General features: G+C 42.0%; 1 protein-coding gene across 2 annotated transcripts in view; it reads left to right on the forward strand.

Moving 5' to 3' along the window:
• Positions 1-17,919, forward strand: part of PGAP1 (post-GPI attachment to proteins inositol deacylase 1) — a 98,262-nt gene that overhangs the window by 37,240 nt on the left and 43,103 nt on the right. For both annotated transcript variants that reach the window (XM_020795319.3, XM_078380112.1), the window contains exons 9-18: positions 602-657; positions 758-841; positions 3,512-3,561; positions 6,897-6,948; positions 8,391-8,468; positions 12,925-13,000; positions 13,606-13,679; positions 13,760-13,811; positions 15,583-15,649; positions 16,557-16,665. In XM_020795319.3, the coding sequence (XP_020650978.3) occupies positions 602-657; positions 758-841; positions 3,512-3,561; positions 6,897-6,948; positions 8,391-8,468; positions 12,925-13,000; positions 13,606-13,679; positions 13,760-13,811; positions 15,583-15,649; positions 16,557-16,665 (698 nt within the window). The remainder of the gene's footprint in view (positions 1-601; positions 658-757; positions 842-3,511; positions 3,562-6,896; positions 6,949-8,390; positions 8,469-12,924; positions 13,001-13,605; positions 13,680-13,759; positions 13,812-15,582; positions 15,650-16,556; positions 16,666-17,919) is intronic.

Below are 17,919 nucleotides of genomic sequence, written 5' to 3' on the forward strand. Positions count from 1 at the left end.
TTGCTCTTGCTTTGTGCGGATGTGTTTGTTTGCTTGTTTGTTTTTCTTTTTGCTATGCTCCTTGCTCTATGCAGATAAACTTACACAGTTCCACCGGGGGTAACCCCCAGATTCATGTGACTTTCTTACCAGTGGGACCACGATAATTCTCCAAATCTTGCATTTCCCAATTGCATGGGCAAGTTGTATGGTTCCAGAGCGCTATCAGAAGGAGAAATGGGTAAACTGCTTCTGGTGCTTTATATGTAGAAGGCCCTTATACAGTGTTGCCATAAATTGGACTCTAATGGCACACTATTATTATTACTATTATTTAAACCAGGCTTTCAGATCTTGTGAATTAGCAAGCAAAGATGTTTAAAAGTCTGCTTACTATATGAGTACTTGAAAAAGGAAGCATGTAATGTTTCTAAGAAAGGATGTGTGTCCTGTACAGATAAAATAATGTGTTTGCATGACTGCATACATACATTTTTTTCTGTTTACTAACAGATACACAGTTTTAAATCATAAAACAAGGAGTTATGGTGAGAACAAATAACTGTGCTGTGAGAAGGGAGAATTTTTATACTGAATGAGAAATTATCTTGGTTATTTTCAGGTTCATTAACCTGGATCCAGGTAAAATCATCAAAATGGTCCTATACAGGATATAATGTAAGTAGTATTTTCTCTATCTCTCTCTTTTTAAAAAAAAAAAAATAATAATGCAAAACTGTAGTTTTTAGTAAGTTTATTTGTGTTTCTTCCTGAACAGGAATCAGCTGGAAAATATTTTACTTTTGCCCTCTCAAGCTACAGAAAATCATCTAGTCACGTCTACTGTCAAAACAGCATGTTGGTGAGAAAATTATTTCATTAAAATGTGTATTGCCTGCTTGACTTGCATTTTTCTGAGCAAATATAATTGTTCAAACTCTTCCACCATTTGGTTTCAGCAATTTGTATCTTTTCCATTCCCAGAGGATTAACATTATATGCCAGAGATTATCAATTTCTGTCCCACTGAGCATTAAACAGTGGGTGTTGGAGCTGAAAATAAGCCAAGCACCATCTGTGCCCTGGTGGCCTTAATTTTTCTCCCTTCCCAAACACCAAATATTTGTGACTTCATGAGTTTCTTGTGGTGTACAACAAAAATTATGGTTCAGTACTTTCTTGATGCCCTGGTGTATAAACCATATTAAGAAGCCAGGAAATCAGATTGAAATAGAAAACTAAAATGTAGTTAAAAGTAGAGGGGTAGTAAGGGAGCACACAGGCATATTGTTCATTTCTGGCTCAATATGATACATTCACTGAGACTAACATTATTACATTTCGGCAGTGCCTGTGTTATATACAGTGGTGCCCCGCTTGACAACGATAATCTGTTCCAGGAAAATTGCTGTTAAGCAAAATCGTCGTCAGGCAAAAAAAAAAAAACAACCATTGGAATGCATTGAAAACCGGTTAATGCATTCCAATCGGGGAAATACCTGATCGTCCAGCGAAGATCCTCCATAGGGCGGCCATTTTATGATCCCTGTGTTGCGAAAATAGGTCCGGAAAACAGTGGGGAGCCATTTTGCGAACCGCCAATCAGCTGTTTTTAATCATCGTCCAGCAAAAAACCGGTTCCTGAAGCAGGGACCGAAACAACATAAAGTGGAAAAAACCCCATAGAAACATCGTTTTGCAATCACTATAACGATCGCAAAAAAGTCATCGTAAAGCAATTTTGTTGTCTAACGGGGTCGTCATCAAGCGGGGCACCACTGTAATCTGAAGCAAAAGAGAGGACAATCATATTCGCAGCATGTTTGAAATCTGGGGGCTTGTAGAATCTTTCCATTGGTGATGTCACATACAATTCCTCTGTCCTGTAAATGGGCTTATGTTTTGGGCACCACATAAGGGAGGGAGGGAGAAAGCCCCTGTACAGTATTTAGAAATCAATTTGGCTAGTGAGCAGTATTCTGTTGCAGCAAAATATCATTGTCGGTCCAGTGTAGTGATATGTAGCCATTTCTGTTCTGTTGACTAGTGAGATATTAACTTATTCTTTATACACCTCAAGCTTAAAAATTAAAAAGTGGTCTTCCCAAAGTTCCATCTAGTTGTGAAATTTGACCAAAAATGGCCAGCCAGATACTTATAGAAGCATACAAAGATGATACAGATAAAGGTAGCCATCATTGCTTTATTTACTTGCAGGAACTAGCAGCTAAGAGTATGTTAAATAGTGGAGACTGCATTTTATCTGTTGTGGCTTTCAGGCCTTGATAGATGCCTCCTGTATGATAGGTTTATTATCTTATCCTGTTGTCTGGTAAATTTTTTCAAAGCTGTTATTGGCTCAGTGTACAAATTAAAATTACCATGGGGACTTAATATTTTTCAGCGTTCATGATCCTACCAAATTTTGACATGTTCCACTGTGATACAGCTGCTATGTTTGTAAATTATTCATCTTTTGTAACTTATGTAACTCTTGCTGCTGCTGTCGCCGCTGCCACTGCCAAGTTGCCTCTTCCAGAGCTCCTGGCTTGTCCCCTCCGGTGGCCGAGGCAGCAGCAGGAGGCTGAGGCGGAGGCAAAGGAGCATTCACACGCTCTTAGGCGCCTCTTGCTGCTGCCTTCCCCACTCGCCTGATCACCACCTCCAGTGGGACTGACAGGGCTCAGCTCACGTTGCTGACTTGTCCCCTGTGGTGGTGGAGGCAGCAGGAGGCAGAGGCAAACAAGCACTCGTGCGTGCTCGGGTGCCTCTTCTTGCTGCCGCCACCGGATCACCTCCTCCAGCCATCGTCTCCTTAGGGCAGGGGACAAGGCGGCGACGTGAGCTGGAGGTGAGCTCCGGCAGCTGCACTGGAGGAGGTAATCAGGCGGGCAGCGGAGGCAGCAGCAGCAGGAGGAGGAAGAGATTCAGGTGGAGGAGAAGTTGCCCAATAACTTCTCCTCCACCTCCATCAATGGGTCAAAATTAGAGGGTTGTTTTATATATTGTGGGGTCATATACACAGAAAAATACGGTAAATTAAATGGATCAAGAGCACCAAATACTGTACAGTGGTGCCTCGCACAACGAGCGCCCCGTAGAGCGATGAATTCGCTCTATGATGACGCTTTTGCGATCGCTAATGCTTACCAAGGGCGCGAAAACGCTGCGGCCAGCCATTTCGGCTGTTCCGGTGGCCATTTTGAAGCCGCAGAACAGCTGATCGCAGCCATTTTCGCGCCCTCGTAAAGCGAGGGGAGGGTGCGAAAATGGCTGCCGGCCATAGAGGAACATCGCACAACGGTGAGTATTCGGCCGAATTGGAACACATTAAACGCTGTTTAATGCGTTCCAATGGCTTTTTACTTTCCGCTGAGCGATATTTCACACAGCGAGGGTTAATCCGGGACGGATTAACCTCGTTGTGCGAGGCACCACTGTATATGTGTTATTTGATCTTTTTAAAAGTGCTAACAGAAATGAATGTGTAAAGTATATTTGTATGGATTTTTGTTTTTTCTTTATATAACAGGACACAAATAGTTGGATATATGGTTGTATTAACAGTACCTCATACAAATGGTAAGTTTATTTTTACACTTCACAGAGTAAAATAGAATAGGGTGGGAAGAACCGTGGTTGTTTTGTTGCTGTTCTTAGAATATGAAGTAAAAGTTCTTTGTTTACAGTTGTTGTTTTAATTAACAATTCCTTGCTTTATTGATTTTTAATGTTAGCCTTTGGCTGTTCATTCTGGTGTCATACTGGGGTTTCAAAATACACTTAAAGCTATCTTAATCCACTTCTTAGATTAAGAGAATCCTTTTAGTGTAAGGCTAGCTGTGTGCTTGGCTTTAATGAACACGATCTATTTGAGAATGCTAGGTTTTGAATTTATTCAAGAATAACTTAACGTTTTCTACAATATACGTGTAACTATATTGAAAACAGGGAAAATAACTATATTGATAGATTGGCTGAGATCCTGTTGCTCAGTTATGCAAATGACATTAATTTTGGAAGCACAAAAGTTTCGGGATGAAGAAGAGGAGCCTTTGAAAATGAAAAATTGCCACTGGATTGCCCCAAGGCTCCCAAAGGCTTTCCCTGGGCAAAAGGGAGCCTGGGGTGCCTAAGAACCTAAAATGAGTGGATAGGAAGCTTTTACATAATTAGTGTGAATTAAACATTGCTGGAGCCCCAGTCCCTTTTGTGCTGAAAGTGACATAAAAGGATTTTGCCCACTATCTGTTGCATACTGTGTGATTTGGCGGATAATGTCTGTGGAGATTTCCTAATTTATGGCAACTCACACCTACAAATTATGACATTTGTGTAATTGTGCAACAGGATTTCAGCCATTATATCACTTGAAATACACCGAAATGTTCTGCTGTAACCCTACTTTGGCACTTTATTCTGTAATCTTCTTTAGCAATTGTTTCTTATCATTGCTGCTTTCTGTCAGTAAAACGGTGTCATATGGTTGTCTTAAATTATTGATGTTTCTTCCACCAATATTCACTCTTCATTTGTCCGAATTTAATCCAGCTTTCTGCATGGCATGTTTTGTGCATAGACTGAACAGATAAGGAGACAAAATACATCTTTCTTTAACGCCAGTGCCAATTAGAAACCTATCTGCTTCTTCATTTTCTGTCCTGATATAGTAGCTTTTTTCCCAGAGTTTAAGTTATGAATCAATGAAATAAAATGAAGATATTTGTGGATGTTTTTGCTGTTCTTGGCAATTAGCAACAATATCAGATGTACAACAAATGGCATTTCACAATAAGATTGTCCTCAGAGGGGACGGGATTGTCAGGAGGTGTGCAGGACCCTTCTGAAGTACTGGGAACCATCAGTGATCCACAGTGTTGCCTTGTTTTGTTAGGTTTAGTATTTCCATTCAAGCCAGCTCCATAACCCACAGTTTATCCAGGCATCAGGATAACATATGAGGAATCTAACAGGAGGTTCTAGAGATTTGAGCCAGGACCTCAAAAGTTACAATCCAATGCTTTAACCAGCACACTACACTGGCTCTCTCTGCCAAACTACAGTGTTTTAGAACTGCTTTCTAAATTTGATTACTGTTCAGGATATAGAAGATGATTTTTATGCTACATAGGGATTGTATTAATATGGCTGTATTCCACATAGCTCAGTGGTTTAAGGTCTCTGGGTGCAGAACCACAGGTTGGGGAGTACAATTCCCCACTGTGCCTCCTTGACAAGGGGCTGAACTCAATGATCCACAGGGTCCCTTACAGCTCAGCAATTTTAAGATGATGATGATGCAATGGAATCAATTACCTCAAGAGGTAGTGAGTGCTCCAACATTGGAGGCACTCAAGAGAAATTTAGACAACCACCTGGCAGATATTCTTTGATTTGTATTCCTGCATTGAGCAGGGGACTGGACCCAATGGCCCCTTCCAACTTCATGATTCTATGATTCTGTGTTGGCAGATAAAGCATAAGTTGTTATGTGAGCCTTCATGTGTGTCAGACAGGAGTAGTACAAACAATGGCTATCCTAATGATGGTGTAATGAGTTATGTAGGAGCTTGTGCAACTACTATACAACGGCTTACAGAAGCACCATATTTTTTCCGAATGACAGAAGCACCAACACTTTTTCCTAAAATAATTAAAGGAAAAATTGAGGGTTGTTTTATACACGGAACTAGGGGGGGAGGGATCAAAGCGCTTTGAATCTCTGCTTTCCCCCTCCTCATTTTGCAAAGAAAATGGAGGGGGAAAGTGATTCTTGCTTTTCCCCTGCATTTTTGTTGAAAAAAACAGCTTTCCCCTTCCACTTTCTTGCAAAGAAATAAATTTTGAGTTAGATTCAAAATAAATTTTGAGTTCCATGTCTTATACATGGAAAAATATGGGTAAAATGAAAATACTGGATTTGACACTTTCAGAAAGATAAAAACGTAGCTTCCATCAAGTTGTGTGATATCACTAAAAGCAGTCCTAAATGTGATGGGCTTGGGAGAGTGGAAAATAAAAACAATAAAAACACCTAATTTAGAAGCGGTTTTATGTTTTGTTTTGTTTTCATTAAGCCTAACACAGCTGGCTTAGGAAAACATAAAAGAGGTGGGTCAGGGCCCTGTATAGATCAAATACATGGAATACACTGTGGGGACCTAACATATGGCAAGCTGCTACTGCAAATAAAAGAACACTGTATGTGTTTTATATAAATACTGATATGTATAGACTATATACCGTATTTGCCGGTGTACAAGATGACTTTTTTGGCCCCCAAAAAATGCCCCAAGTGGGGGGGTCATCTTGTACGCTGGGTGCACTTCATTTGGGCCAGGAAGGAGCCGCCGCCGTTGAGTGAGTGATGGTGCCGCGCTGGCCGGGGAGGAAGGGAGGCCGGCAGGCAGGCAGTCGGTCCGGATGGAGGGAGGGAAGCAGAGCCGGCCATGCCTGAGCGGCGAGAGCCCGCCGCTGGGCTGCCCGCCGCCCCGTGCTGCTGAGCCAGCTGCCCGGTCGCTCACCTGCCCGCTTCCCCTCTTCCTCCTCCTCCTCCTCCTCCTCCTCCTCCTCCTCCTCCTCCTCCCGCCACCCACCCAGCCGCTTCCCCTCTTCCTCGCCCTCTCGCTGCTGAGCCAGCTGCTCACTCGCCCGCCCACCATCCGCCCAGCCGCTTCCCCTCTTCCTCACCTTCCTCCTTGCCGGCCGTGAACTTCCAGGGTGGGCCCAGGCAGAGCCCCAGGCAGCCGCCGCTGGCGCCGCCGCAGCAGAGCCATCCACTCTATATTTTTAGTGGAAATGTTGGGGGGTTGTCTTATACGGCCAGTCACCTTGTACGCCGGCAATTACGGTACACTATATGTATATAGTGAAGTTCTATGCATAGTATCTGTTTCATCTCAGTATAATTTTTACAGTCTGCAAGGTGTGGATTTGACTTGGAAAGCCGAATTGCTGCCAACAGTTAAGGTAAGATAGCACTATGTTTCCCCTGAAAGTAAGCAACTACTTTGATTTTAATTATTTGGCATTTTAAAACCATATAACTGTATATATGGTGTGTAACCTAATAGGCAGAACTAACTTTTAAAAATCAGTATGATTTCACATGCAGTGTAACTGCAGTACTGAAGTTTTTAATTAAAATATAAATGTATTATTTATATTATAAATATAAAGCTCAGAAAAATTGTGATAGTGTAGTCTTTATTGGATGGTTTCACAAAATGGTATTAAAGGCAAGAGTTTATGAGTCTTTAGATCGGTGGTCAGGGAACAGGGGTAAATTACCCCAAATGGGGTAAAAATGAAAATCCTGGGGGTAATGAGGACGCGACCCTAATCCCCTTCCCTCCTCCTCCTCCTTCTCCACCAATTCTGCCCAGAGGGGGCATTACCGGAAGCCTGATCATCCCCCTTCCCACCCCCTTCTCCGGCCCAGCTGCAACCGAACCACAGCAGATGATGGCCGGCGACGGGTCCTGGCTGGCGACGTACGGCAGCCGAGGTGGCGGCGGGGCCAGCCATGATGGAGGGCAAGGGCGGGGTGCATGGCTGGAGCGCCCCAGCCAGGAGGAGCCTCTCCTTCCAGTGCCTGGAGAGGTGGATCGTGGCGGAGGGGGAAGGGTGCGGCCATGATGGTGGCCCAGGCCAGGTGCAACCTCCTGGCACTGGGCTTCTGCCCCACACCCTGTCCCCAGAGGAGCTCGTCGGGTGGCAGCAGCACTCGCCCAGCTGCACAGCTTCCTTCGGTGGTGCCTCCACACTGGCCGGCCGGGCCTGGAGGAGTGTCTTGCCTTCCGTGCTACAGCTGTTGCGGCACTTTGTCAGTGAGGCCTGTGGCCGCCCCAGCAAACAGCCGCCAGAGCCGGTGCTGGAGCAGGAGGTGGTGGCGGATGCCCCCTGGAGGGCAAACCACCTGCTGCTCTTCAACAGCTGCCCAGGAGCCGCCTACTTGCGGAGAAATGGAGCTGCCCCTGCAGGGCCAAGGACTGAGCATGGCCCCACCAAGCAGCAGAGGAGGAGGAGGAGGAGGCCCAGGCAGCGAGGCTTCAGTGGTGGCGCTCGACTGGCCACATATGACTGAGAACCTTCCTTTCAAATCAAGGGGGTAATGTCAGCGTATATACATTTTTAGTGGGTAAAATGTAAAAAAGTTTCCTGACCCCTGCTTTAGATTATATATTTGTTGTGGTTATATAAGGGTTATCTGTGTGCCTTTCCATAGTTGGCCATGTGACATTAGAAGTCTTCTGCTGTGTTCTCCATCTTCTTTGTTAACCAAGTTGTGTTTGTTTCATTTTCCAGTCATTGTGCTGTAACTTGCATAGTTGGCTGTTTAGGAGTTTTAAAGGAAGACATGTAATATGACTGTCTTGGAAAAGTTTACTATTGCATATATTATTTTTTAGACTGTGACTCTGAAACTTCAAGACTATCCTTCTTTGACTCATCTTGTACTTCATGTACCAGCTGTCAATGGTAATAAGGTAAAGACAAGAGATTCTGGTTTTTTGTGTGTCCAACCAGAGAAACTGAGTACTTAAATAAATTAGTCTAAAACTTTGTGCTGGGATTGTTGCCGTCTAGGCTCATTATGGCTTATACAGCTATAAAGTTCTTTTACAACGTACTGTTTATGAACAATAAATGCTATAGCTCTGGAAAGAGCTGGGTTTTTTGTATTAAAGTAGCATCAAATTGACAAATGATATGTGGATTGATTGTATAGGTTATCACTGATGTTTTTGTAGTATCTGAAAGAAAGCACATGCCTACTTTTACGTTTTATAGAGAGTGTCAAGAATGCCCCTCCTTAAAGGGTGCTATTCCACTAAAGAAAGGTGCCAACTTTAGTTCCCAAATTCCACCACCCTTTGAATCCTAGGCTGGATGAAACCTAGAAGTTGTGTGAATGGGCAACCATGGGCAAACTTCTGTCCCTAGATTTCTACTTATTCCCTTGTTTTGGGATAAAATATCGTTGACTGTGTACTTTAAGCATTGCACACCAGCCTGACCAAGTAGGTCACCCAAAAGAACATAAATAGCCAGCATAGCCCTGTGGCTAAGGCACTTCCGTTAGACACTCAAACCTATGTTCCTCTAAGGATCACACTTGGGAAAAATATAAAATAAACTTTATTTTAAAAAGATTAAAAAGTTGTAAAACATAAGATATTCAAAAGAGTTACAAATTGTACTATTAAAGTGCCAAGCCTCTAAGGTTTAGATAAGCTTCTGAAAGCAATTCCCCAAGAAAACAATAAAAACCTATCCTATTGGATGTCCTCCTTAATCACCTTGCTATTCTACCTTACCTTTGCTAAGTCTCCTAATAAATCAACAAAGGCTGTAAAACCTGTCACTCCTCCTTCTCTGGCATACTTAGCCCCCTTTCTCTAACTTAAATCAAAGTCTTTGCATCATGATAGTATCCAGTCAGTGTAAAGTCCTTTGTTCACAAGTCCACACCCAACTTTCCAAAGCCCAGTCTCTCATTCCCAGGCTGGTAAGCAATTACCGTGTTTCCTCGAAAATAAGATAGGGTCTTACATTAACTTTTGCTCCAAAAACCGCATTAGGGCTTATTTTCAGGGGATGCGTTATTTTTTTCAGGTACAACCATCTACATTTATTCAAATACAGCCATGTCATCTTATGGTGGCTGCACAGTGGTGGAGGGCAGGCTTTCACTTAACGGGGGCTTATTTTTGGAGTAGGGCTTATATTTCAAGCATTCCGAAAAAATCATACTAGGGCTTATTCTCAGGTTAGGTCTTATTTTCGGGGAAACAGGGTAAGATGGAATCCAGTGTTTATCACTCTTGGGCTGTAAGCTGGAAGTGAACTTCTGCCAGACAACAAGCCACTTTTCTGGCCAGGCTATGCCACCTGTGCAAACTGAAAAAACAAGTACTACAAAACCCATTTCCTCACAGAGTTTTAATATATTTTGGCTGAAATTCAGTCGTAAGTCACAACTAGAATAGGTCTAGTGGAGACTTTGTGAGTCAACTCAATTCCTGTCAAAGGATACGGCTACATTAGTGACAGAGAGCAATCTAGTCTGGATCACTTTTGAACAGTGTGGGTTGATTAGATTGCTCCTTCCTTTCACATGGAAATGGCTCCTGTGGCTCCTGAAGTTGCAGCCTTGTCAAACACATTGCTCTTGTTTGATCTGATTAGTCCAAGTGTGCCCCTCCCCTTCTTACTTCTCACCTCCTGCCTTCTCTTTTGCAATAGCTGCCAGGTGGTTGGGGAAAAAGTGTGCTTCCATTTGCTTGAGGGTGGTCATTAATACTGGGGTTGTATTCACATGAACGGGGGGGGGTAGGGAGTGTCATGTTTTAGTCCCATGTTTCTCTTTCTTTCCTATTTATTTATTTATTTATTTATTTATTTATTTATTTATTTTATTTTATTTTATTTTATTTTATTTTATTTTATTTTATTTTATTTTATTTTATTTTGTGCCCCGCCTATCTAGTCAATATGACCACTCTAGGTGGCTTCCAGATATATAAATACAGTCACATATACATATAACAATAAAAAGTAAAAATCAATAATATACTAGAAACTAAACAGTAAGCAGCAAACAATAAACATAATCTTCAAGATGGCAATATCAAGGACTAAATTAGAGAAGGAAAGATTAAGTATTATCTGGAGGGAAAGCCTGCTTAAACATCCAAGTCTTTAGATGGGTCTTAAAAATACCCAGCGACGGGGCCTCGCGAATCTCTGGAGGGAGGTTGTTCCAGAGGCGAGGAGTCACCGCCGAGAAGGCCCGATTTCTTGTCTTTTCCTTTCGGGCCTCCCTCGGCGTCAGGCTCCTCAGCCTCACCTCTTGACTCGATCGAGTGATACGGGTAGTTCTTGGTGGAAGTAAGCGTTCCAACAAGTATCGAGGTCCTAAACCGTTTAGGGCTTTATACATAAGCATCAAGACTTTGAAGTTGATGCGGAAGCGAACGGACAGCCAATGCAATGTGGCCAGAGTGGGTGAGATGTGTTGGTATTTTCTCACTCCACTTAGAAGTCTGGCTGCCGCATTCTGCACCACCTGAAGTTTCCGCATCAGCCTCAAAGGCAGCCCCACATAGAGCGCATTACAGTAGTCTAATCTAGAGATTACGAGCGCATGCACCAAAGTGGTGAGTGCCCCAGCATCGAGATAGGGCCGCAGCTGGGCTATCCGCTGAAGGTGAAAAAAGGAGGTATGGACCACCAACGCCACCTGAGTTTCCATAGTGAGTGCCGGGTCCAGATGGATCCCCAAGCTGTGGACCCCATCCTTGGTGGCAAGAGTCATCCCCCCAAAAGAGAGGGAGTTTCCCAGGCCCCCAACTGTGGGGGCACCCACCTCAGTACCTCCATCTTGTCCAGGTTCAGCCTCAGCCCATTCTCCTGCATCCATTGCAGTACACTCCCCAGGCAGCGCTGGAGGGACAGAACGGCATCTCCTGCAATTGGTGAAAAGGAGATGTAGAGCTGAGTGTCATCAGCGTACTGATGACACGACGCTCCACACCCCCTGATGACCCCACCCAGCGGCCTCATATAGATGTTAAACAGCATTGGGGAGATAATCGACCCCTGTGGAACCCCACAGTTGAGACTCAACGGGACCAAGACACTCTCCCCAAGTTGCACTCTCTGGGGGCGGTCCTCCAAGAAGGAACGGAGCCAGGCCAGTGCCAGGCCACATATTCCCAGCTCAGAGAGCCTCCCCAGGAGGATACTGTGGTCGACGGTATCGAAGGCCACTGAGATGTCAAGGAGGACCAGCAGAGACACTTTGCCCCTGTCAGCCTCCCTCAACAGGTCATCGCACAGGGTGACCAATGCCGTTTCTGTACCGTGGCGCGGCCTGAAGCCCGACTGAAATGGATCCAGGGCATCTGTTTCATCCAAGTGTGTCTGGAGCTGTTCGGCCACCACCCTCTCGACTACCTTGCTTAAGAAAGAAACATTGGCGATGGGCCTGTAGTTGCTAATTTCGTCCGCCGCCAAACTGGGTTTCTTCCTAATGGGCCTAATTAGTGTCTCCTTGAGGGCAGATGGAAACCTGCCCTCAAGGAAAGATTAATTTTTGGAAAGTGCCATAGTGCTTAAGTGATGCAGTGTAATAGTGGAAAAGATATTTTTTTAAAAATTAAAACAAAAAACTTTTTTCACTTTAAATATAAAGTGGATGGAGATTGCCATCTACAGTTACAGCCAGACCACACCCACCCCTACGTACCACCACTGAAATGTAGGAAGAACACACCCTGAACCCCACAGTGGAGCAATCTAAGCAATTACATAGCAAGAAAACCATGTTTGTTTGTACCGATTCTAATCATTCAAATAAACATTAGGCGCAAACCCTAGACCAAACTGGGAACTCTAATATTGTGTACTCAGAGTGGTGAATTTGATCAGATGAGCAGGATATAAATCAAATAAATAAATAAATTTTAGAGCAATCACAACCATTCCAGAAATTGGGGGGGAGGGCAACAGAATGTGATAAGCTCTCATGTAGCCATCTTCTAAGTTGCATTGATTAAGTGGGCCTACTCTAGTTGCTGTTTAGTACTGGATTTTAGCCTTTAATTCCAAATAATGTGCTTGAACAGGCGGTCCTTCTGCACATTACTTGTAATACTGTATGACCTCAGTTAACTGTCAAAATTGTAATTTGTGGAATATCTGAAAGTGGCTTAGAAGTATTTAGTACACTTATTGTGTGTTTACTAACTTTTGTAAAAGTTATTTGATTACAAGCTGCAATGGAGTAGTTGGTAACCAGTTTGTCTCTTGAACCTGCGTCTCCTGGTATTAAAGTAAAATTCTTTGCCTTGCATTTCTACTTCCTGAAAAAAAGAATATATGTCACTGCTAACAATTATGAGCTGATTTGAGAAACTACATTCTACCACTTCGTTGCAGTTTACTTTGGACTGTGAGTTCTTCAATGAAGCTTCAAGAACAGTGCAACTTCCTGTGACTCAGCTTTTTTCTTTGGGTAGGTTTAATTCACAGCATTTAAAAAATTAGTACTTATGTGGCTATTCTGATTTTGATATTTTTTTTTACTACCCTGTTTCCCCGAAAATACGACCTAACGTGAAAATAAGCCCTAATATGATTTTTCAGGATGCTCGTAATTTAAGCCCTACCCCAAGAATAAGCCCTAGTTAAGTGAAACCCCGCCCTCCACCATTGTGCAGCAACCAGAAGAAGATGACGTGACTGTATTTGAATAAATGTAGATTGTTGTACCTGAAAAAAGCAAAACACCCCCTGAAAATAAGCCCTAATGCATTTTTTGGAGCAAAAATTAATATAAGACCCTTTCTTGTTTTCGGGGAAACACGGTAATTGTAACTTCAAGGCTGCAACCCAGTGCACACTTATCTAATAGTAAGTCCCGTAAAATACACACTTGCCATGTGGACACATAAAATACTTTGCTGTAGGCTCATTGCATATTTCATTTTGCATATTTGCAAAGCATCAGTCCTCTAACAAAAATATTTTGCTACATCCAAAGGATTTCTCTCACCCTATCCCCTTTTAATCTTTGCTCTGGGATTACTAACTAATTCTAACACAAGGCAATTTCTGCAGGGATATCTTCAAGCAAAATCGTATTAAATTCAACTGGGCTTTTTCACAGTGTTCAGCTCCAACATTTTGGTCAGGTATAAATACTGATTTCCTCACGTTCATGTTTTGATTGGGGGAATACTAGAAAATTGATGCATTGTGTTGTTTCATTTAGATATATCAAGCTTTTAAGATCTCTATAGAGAGTCGCTGCCAATCCCTTAAAGGTAAATTTTCATTTCCTAAGTTAATTTTGAATGTAGAACAGAAGTAAAATGCATATGCACCATGACTTGCATGTTTTGTTTTTGTAATGCTCCTTCTGCATTCACTTTTACAGTTCATTTATAGAATGACAGACTCCCTATGGAGATAAGGAATCTTGTGTTTACATATATGGAAAGTTGATAATACATTTCCAACCTGACTATTCACACCCATTTTTAAGGCTAATCTTCCTCTGCCCAGTTTTTGAAGTATATTCTTTCAATATTTATTTTACCCTTAGGTTTTATTTCATCAAGGTTTCTTAAATGTTGTGGCCATATCTCTCATCAGGAACAACAACTAGTGAGTCATGATGCTCAGTGTGCTAAAGACACTCTGGCCATAACTGCTACCCGGTTATCTAGGTGTAAACGTACTTCTGGATTACAGATTACATTTATTTCCTTCAGAAGGATACAATTCTACGCAAATCAGGTTGAATCCCTACCCTTCTGAATCTGTCTTTTGAGAAGGAACATTTCTGTATTTTCTGGACTGGGTTTTTTTTCTAACTCAAAGCAAATGATCATGTCTGAAGGGAAAGGATACGAGTACCAGAGTATCAGTTGTTGTCGTTGTTTAGTCGTGTCCAACTCTTCGTGACCCCATGGACCAGAGCACGCCAGGCCCTCCTGTCTTCCACTGCCTCCCGTAGTTGTGTCAACTTCATTTTGGTTGCTTCGCAGACACTGTCCAGCCATCTCATCCTCTGTCATCCCCTTCTCCTCTTGCCGTCACACTTTCCTAACAACAAGGTCTTTTCCAACGAGTCTTCTCTTCTCATGAGATGGCCAAAGTACTGGAGCCTCAGCTTCAGGATCTGTCCTTCCAGTGAGCACTCAGGTTTGATTTCCTTTAGAATTGATAGGTTTGTTCTTGCAGTCCAGGGGACTCTCAAGAGCCTCCTCCAGCACCACAATTCAAAGGCATCAATTCTTCGGCGGTCTGCTTTCTTTATGGTCCCACTCTCACTTCCATACATCACGACAGGAAAAACCATAGCTTTGACTATTCAGACTTTTGTTGGCAAGGTGATGTCTCTGCTTTTTAAGATGCTGTCAAGGTTTGTCATCGCTTTTCTCCCAAGAAGCAAGCGTCTTTTAATTTCATGGCTGCTGTCTCCATCTCAGTGATCATGGAGCCCAAGAAAGTAAAATCTGTCACTGCCTCCATATCTTCCCCTCTATTTTCCAGGAGGTGATGGGACCAGTGGCCATGATCTTAGTTTTTTTGATGTTGAGTTTCAGGCCGTTTTTTGCACTCTCCTCTTTCACCCTCATTACAAGGTTCTTTAATTCCTCCTCACTTTCTGCCATCAGAGTGGTATCAGTACCACAGGAACAAATTATCTTTGATTTAGAAAGTTGACCTTTGGGGTACTCAGAAAGCATATTGTTAATGAAAAAAATAGAATTTCTTTCTTGACCTATATTTGTATTTATTCTTAATTTGCTGTCTGGTATTTCCTGGGCATTACAGGGTTGGGGAGAAATGTAGAAATTGGATGAGTAGGATAAAGAAATTCTAGATGTTATGTGTGTTTCATATGGAGCTTGGGAAACATAATATTGGCCTGATGCAAATCATTATTTGTTTTGGGTAACCGCCCTTGCAAAAAAAGGTGACATTTTATTGTTAAGATTTAGTCACAGTGAGGTCTAAATGGTGATCTGATGTGACTGTGGTAAAAAGTATTCTGCTCCATTATATGCTTTTGTTTGTATCTTTCAGAAAGAAAACCTAGTATCTACCGACTTCATATACCATGGTCCCATGAAGACACTTTAACTTTGTCCCAGTAAGGATTTCTCATTCTCTGCTGTCTATCCATCAAAGAGAAGTATCATGCTGTAAATGACTTTCATATATGATATGAATGAATTTTTGCAGTACTATAATGCATGTGACAGTTTGGGGAGGGAATTAGATAATCTAATTACAGCGTTCTCAAGAGTGCTGGAGAATTTTTGGATATCTGAAAGACATTGAAACATAGTCCAGAGGGAAGTCTGATTTGTTTCCAACATTCACAAAATGAAAGCTATACTTAGAAATGGAAAAAAATCAGAGAGCATATTGTTTTTCTCCAGTGGGAGCTGCAGCTAATGAAATGGGTTTGGATATTCAAGGAAAGATCTAGTGAAAAGGTTCCTGCTAAAGGGATATTTTCCCACAAATCCTCATAGATGTGGGTTTATCATGGTGCTTTCCGTGTCTTATGCCAACTTCTAGACTCGATAATGTTTACTTGGAAAAGGTTCAGGCTCTGGCTTGGTCTCTTAAGCTGATCTCTTAATCATGGGCTTAAGTACTTCTTTCACTAGCTGTCTTACCAACTTCCTTTCTCCCTTTTCTGTCTTTAACCATGCGAAAATGTAATGTTTGTAGTAGTGCTAATCATGGTTCCTCTGTTAATCACAGTTTGCAAACTAGATTCAGTTCTGGTTTCACACTCTATACAAATTTATTCAGCCATTTGTTAAAATATGAGAACTTTTGAATATCTGCGTTAGGACTCGTTGTTGTAAGTGTACCTCTGCAATAAAATCTTATGTATCTTCCCTATGGGAATTTAAGTTTCTATTTTATGTTGGTGTGGACTGCTTGCAGTTCATATCAGAATTAATAAAGTTTTCTTTTGCTGATTGGGTTACTGTTCATTGCACACTAACATTAAATGTATGTACTTCACGTAACTACCTTAGGGTTCCATCTTCTGTTGAGATTTCTGCAAAGCTACACACTGCGCAACCTGAAAATAACACTGCAGTACCATTGTTGAATATTTATTCATCTTCAGATTGTCAGTATGAAGTAAGTAAAATTTTTATTTATTTTTAAATAAACCACCTTTCCCCTCATAGGGGAACTAAGGTGGCTCACAAAATTGAAAATATGTAATTCTCACGTTTTTAAAAATACAATTAAATACTACTGTATATTCAAAAGCAATTAAACATTTGCCAATGTTCAAACCAAGATTAAAAGCTATTTTGAACACATTTATAAAAGTTTACCAAATGCTAGTTTTCTCCCTATTTTTCTGCATCAATTTTTTCATTGCTGCATAATAACTGACCTCATATTCTGGTTTTAATTTATTAAAATACTTAGAAGTTTTAATTACTTTATTCATTAACATTAGGGATGGGGTTTTTGGAGTGCTAGAACTTGCAGTCCCAAATGTTGCCTAGAATCTCCGAAGCAGGCTTTTGGAACTGGGTGAGGTGGAAGAAGAAGGCCAAATAGAGAGGTCTTCCTGCTGTCATTGTCTGTCTCACTGTACATTTTTTGGCTGAGAAATCAGGAGGACACATTTCGTCACTCACACTAATTGCTGGGGGTTATTTCACTGCTCCATGGGAGAGGAAGTCTCACTACCTATTAGATTCTATACAGACAGCTCCTCAGTGAACTGCCTTCCCATGATTTTTCTGTTCTCTCAGTCCCAGAAGGCTGTCTGGGGGATACTAGGTGACGTCTAGGACTGGAAGTCCTGTAATTATTAAAATCCCACCTCTAATTAACACATGTATATGATGTTCTTTGATTAATACAGCAATTGACAAAATAATAAAAAGTGACAAGAATGAAATAGAGTTACATTAAAACAATGAAACCAACAGAAAAAAGCCAGCTAGACGATGCTCTAGAAACCCTGGACAAATAGTCAAATGCTTAAAAAATAGTCTTAGCTTAGTTCTGATTCTGAAAGGTCATCAGTGTTTATATGAGGAAAATCTCCCTGTGGAAGGCTTGTTTTTCACAAATGAGGGCCACCTCTAACGATCAGCCATCAGACTTCAGAAAGCAAGTACTGTAAGTACAGAAGGGTTTCAAATGAATAATGTGGTTGGCCTTCAGAAAACTGTGTTTCAAACTGTTTGGTGCTTTCAGGTTAAAACTGTCCATGCAAAATAGGCAATCAGCTGGGCCATATACGGACTTTGCAGTAGCCTTATCTAGAGGTTGCTGTAGATTATTATGGCTAAGCTAGCAGTATCAGGGAGCGCCTGGAACTGATGCATCAGGCTAGAAGACACTTCCATCCCCAAATACCGTGCAATA

This window comes from Pogona vitticeps, chromosome 1 (assembly GCF_051106095.1).
Source record: "Pogona vitticeps strain Pit_001003342236 chromosome 1, PviZW2.1, whole genome shotgun sequence".
Classification (NCBI taxonomy): Eukaryota; Metazoa; Chordata; class Lepidosauria; order Squamata; family Agamidae; genus Pogona; species Pogona vitticeps.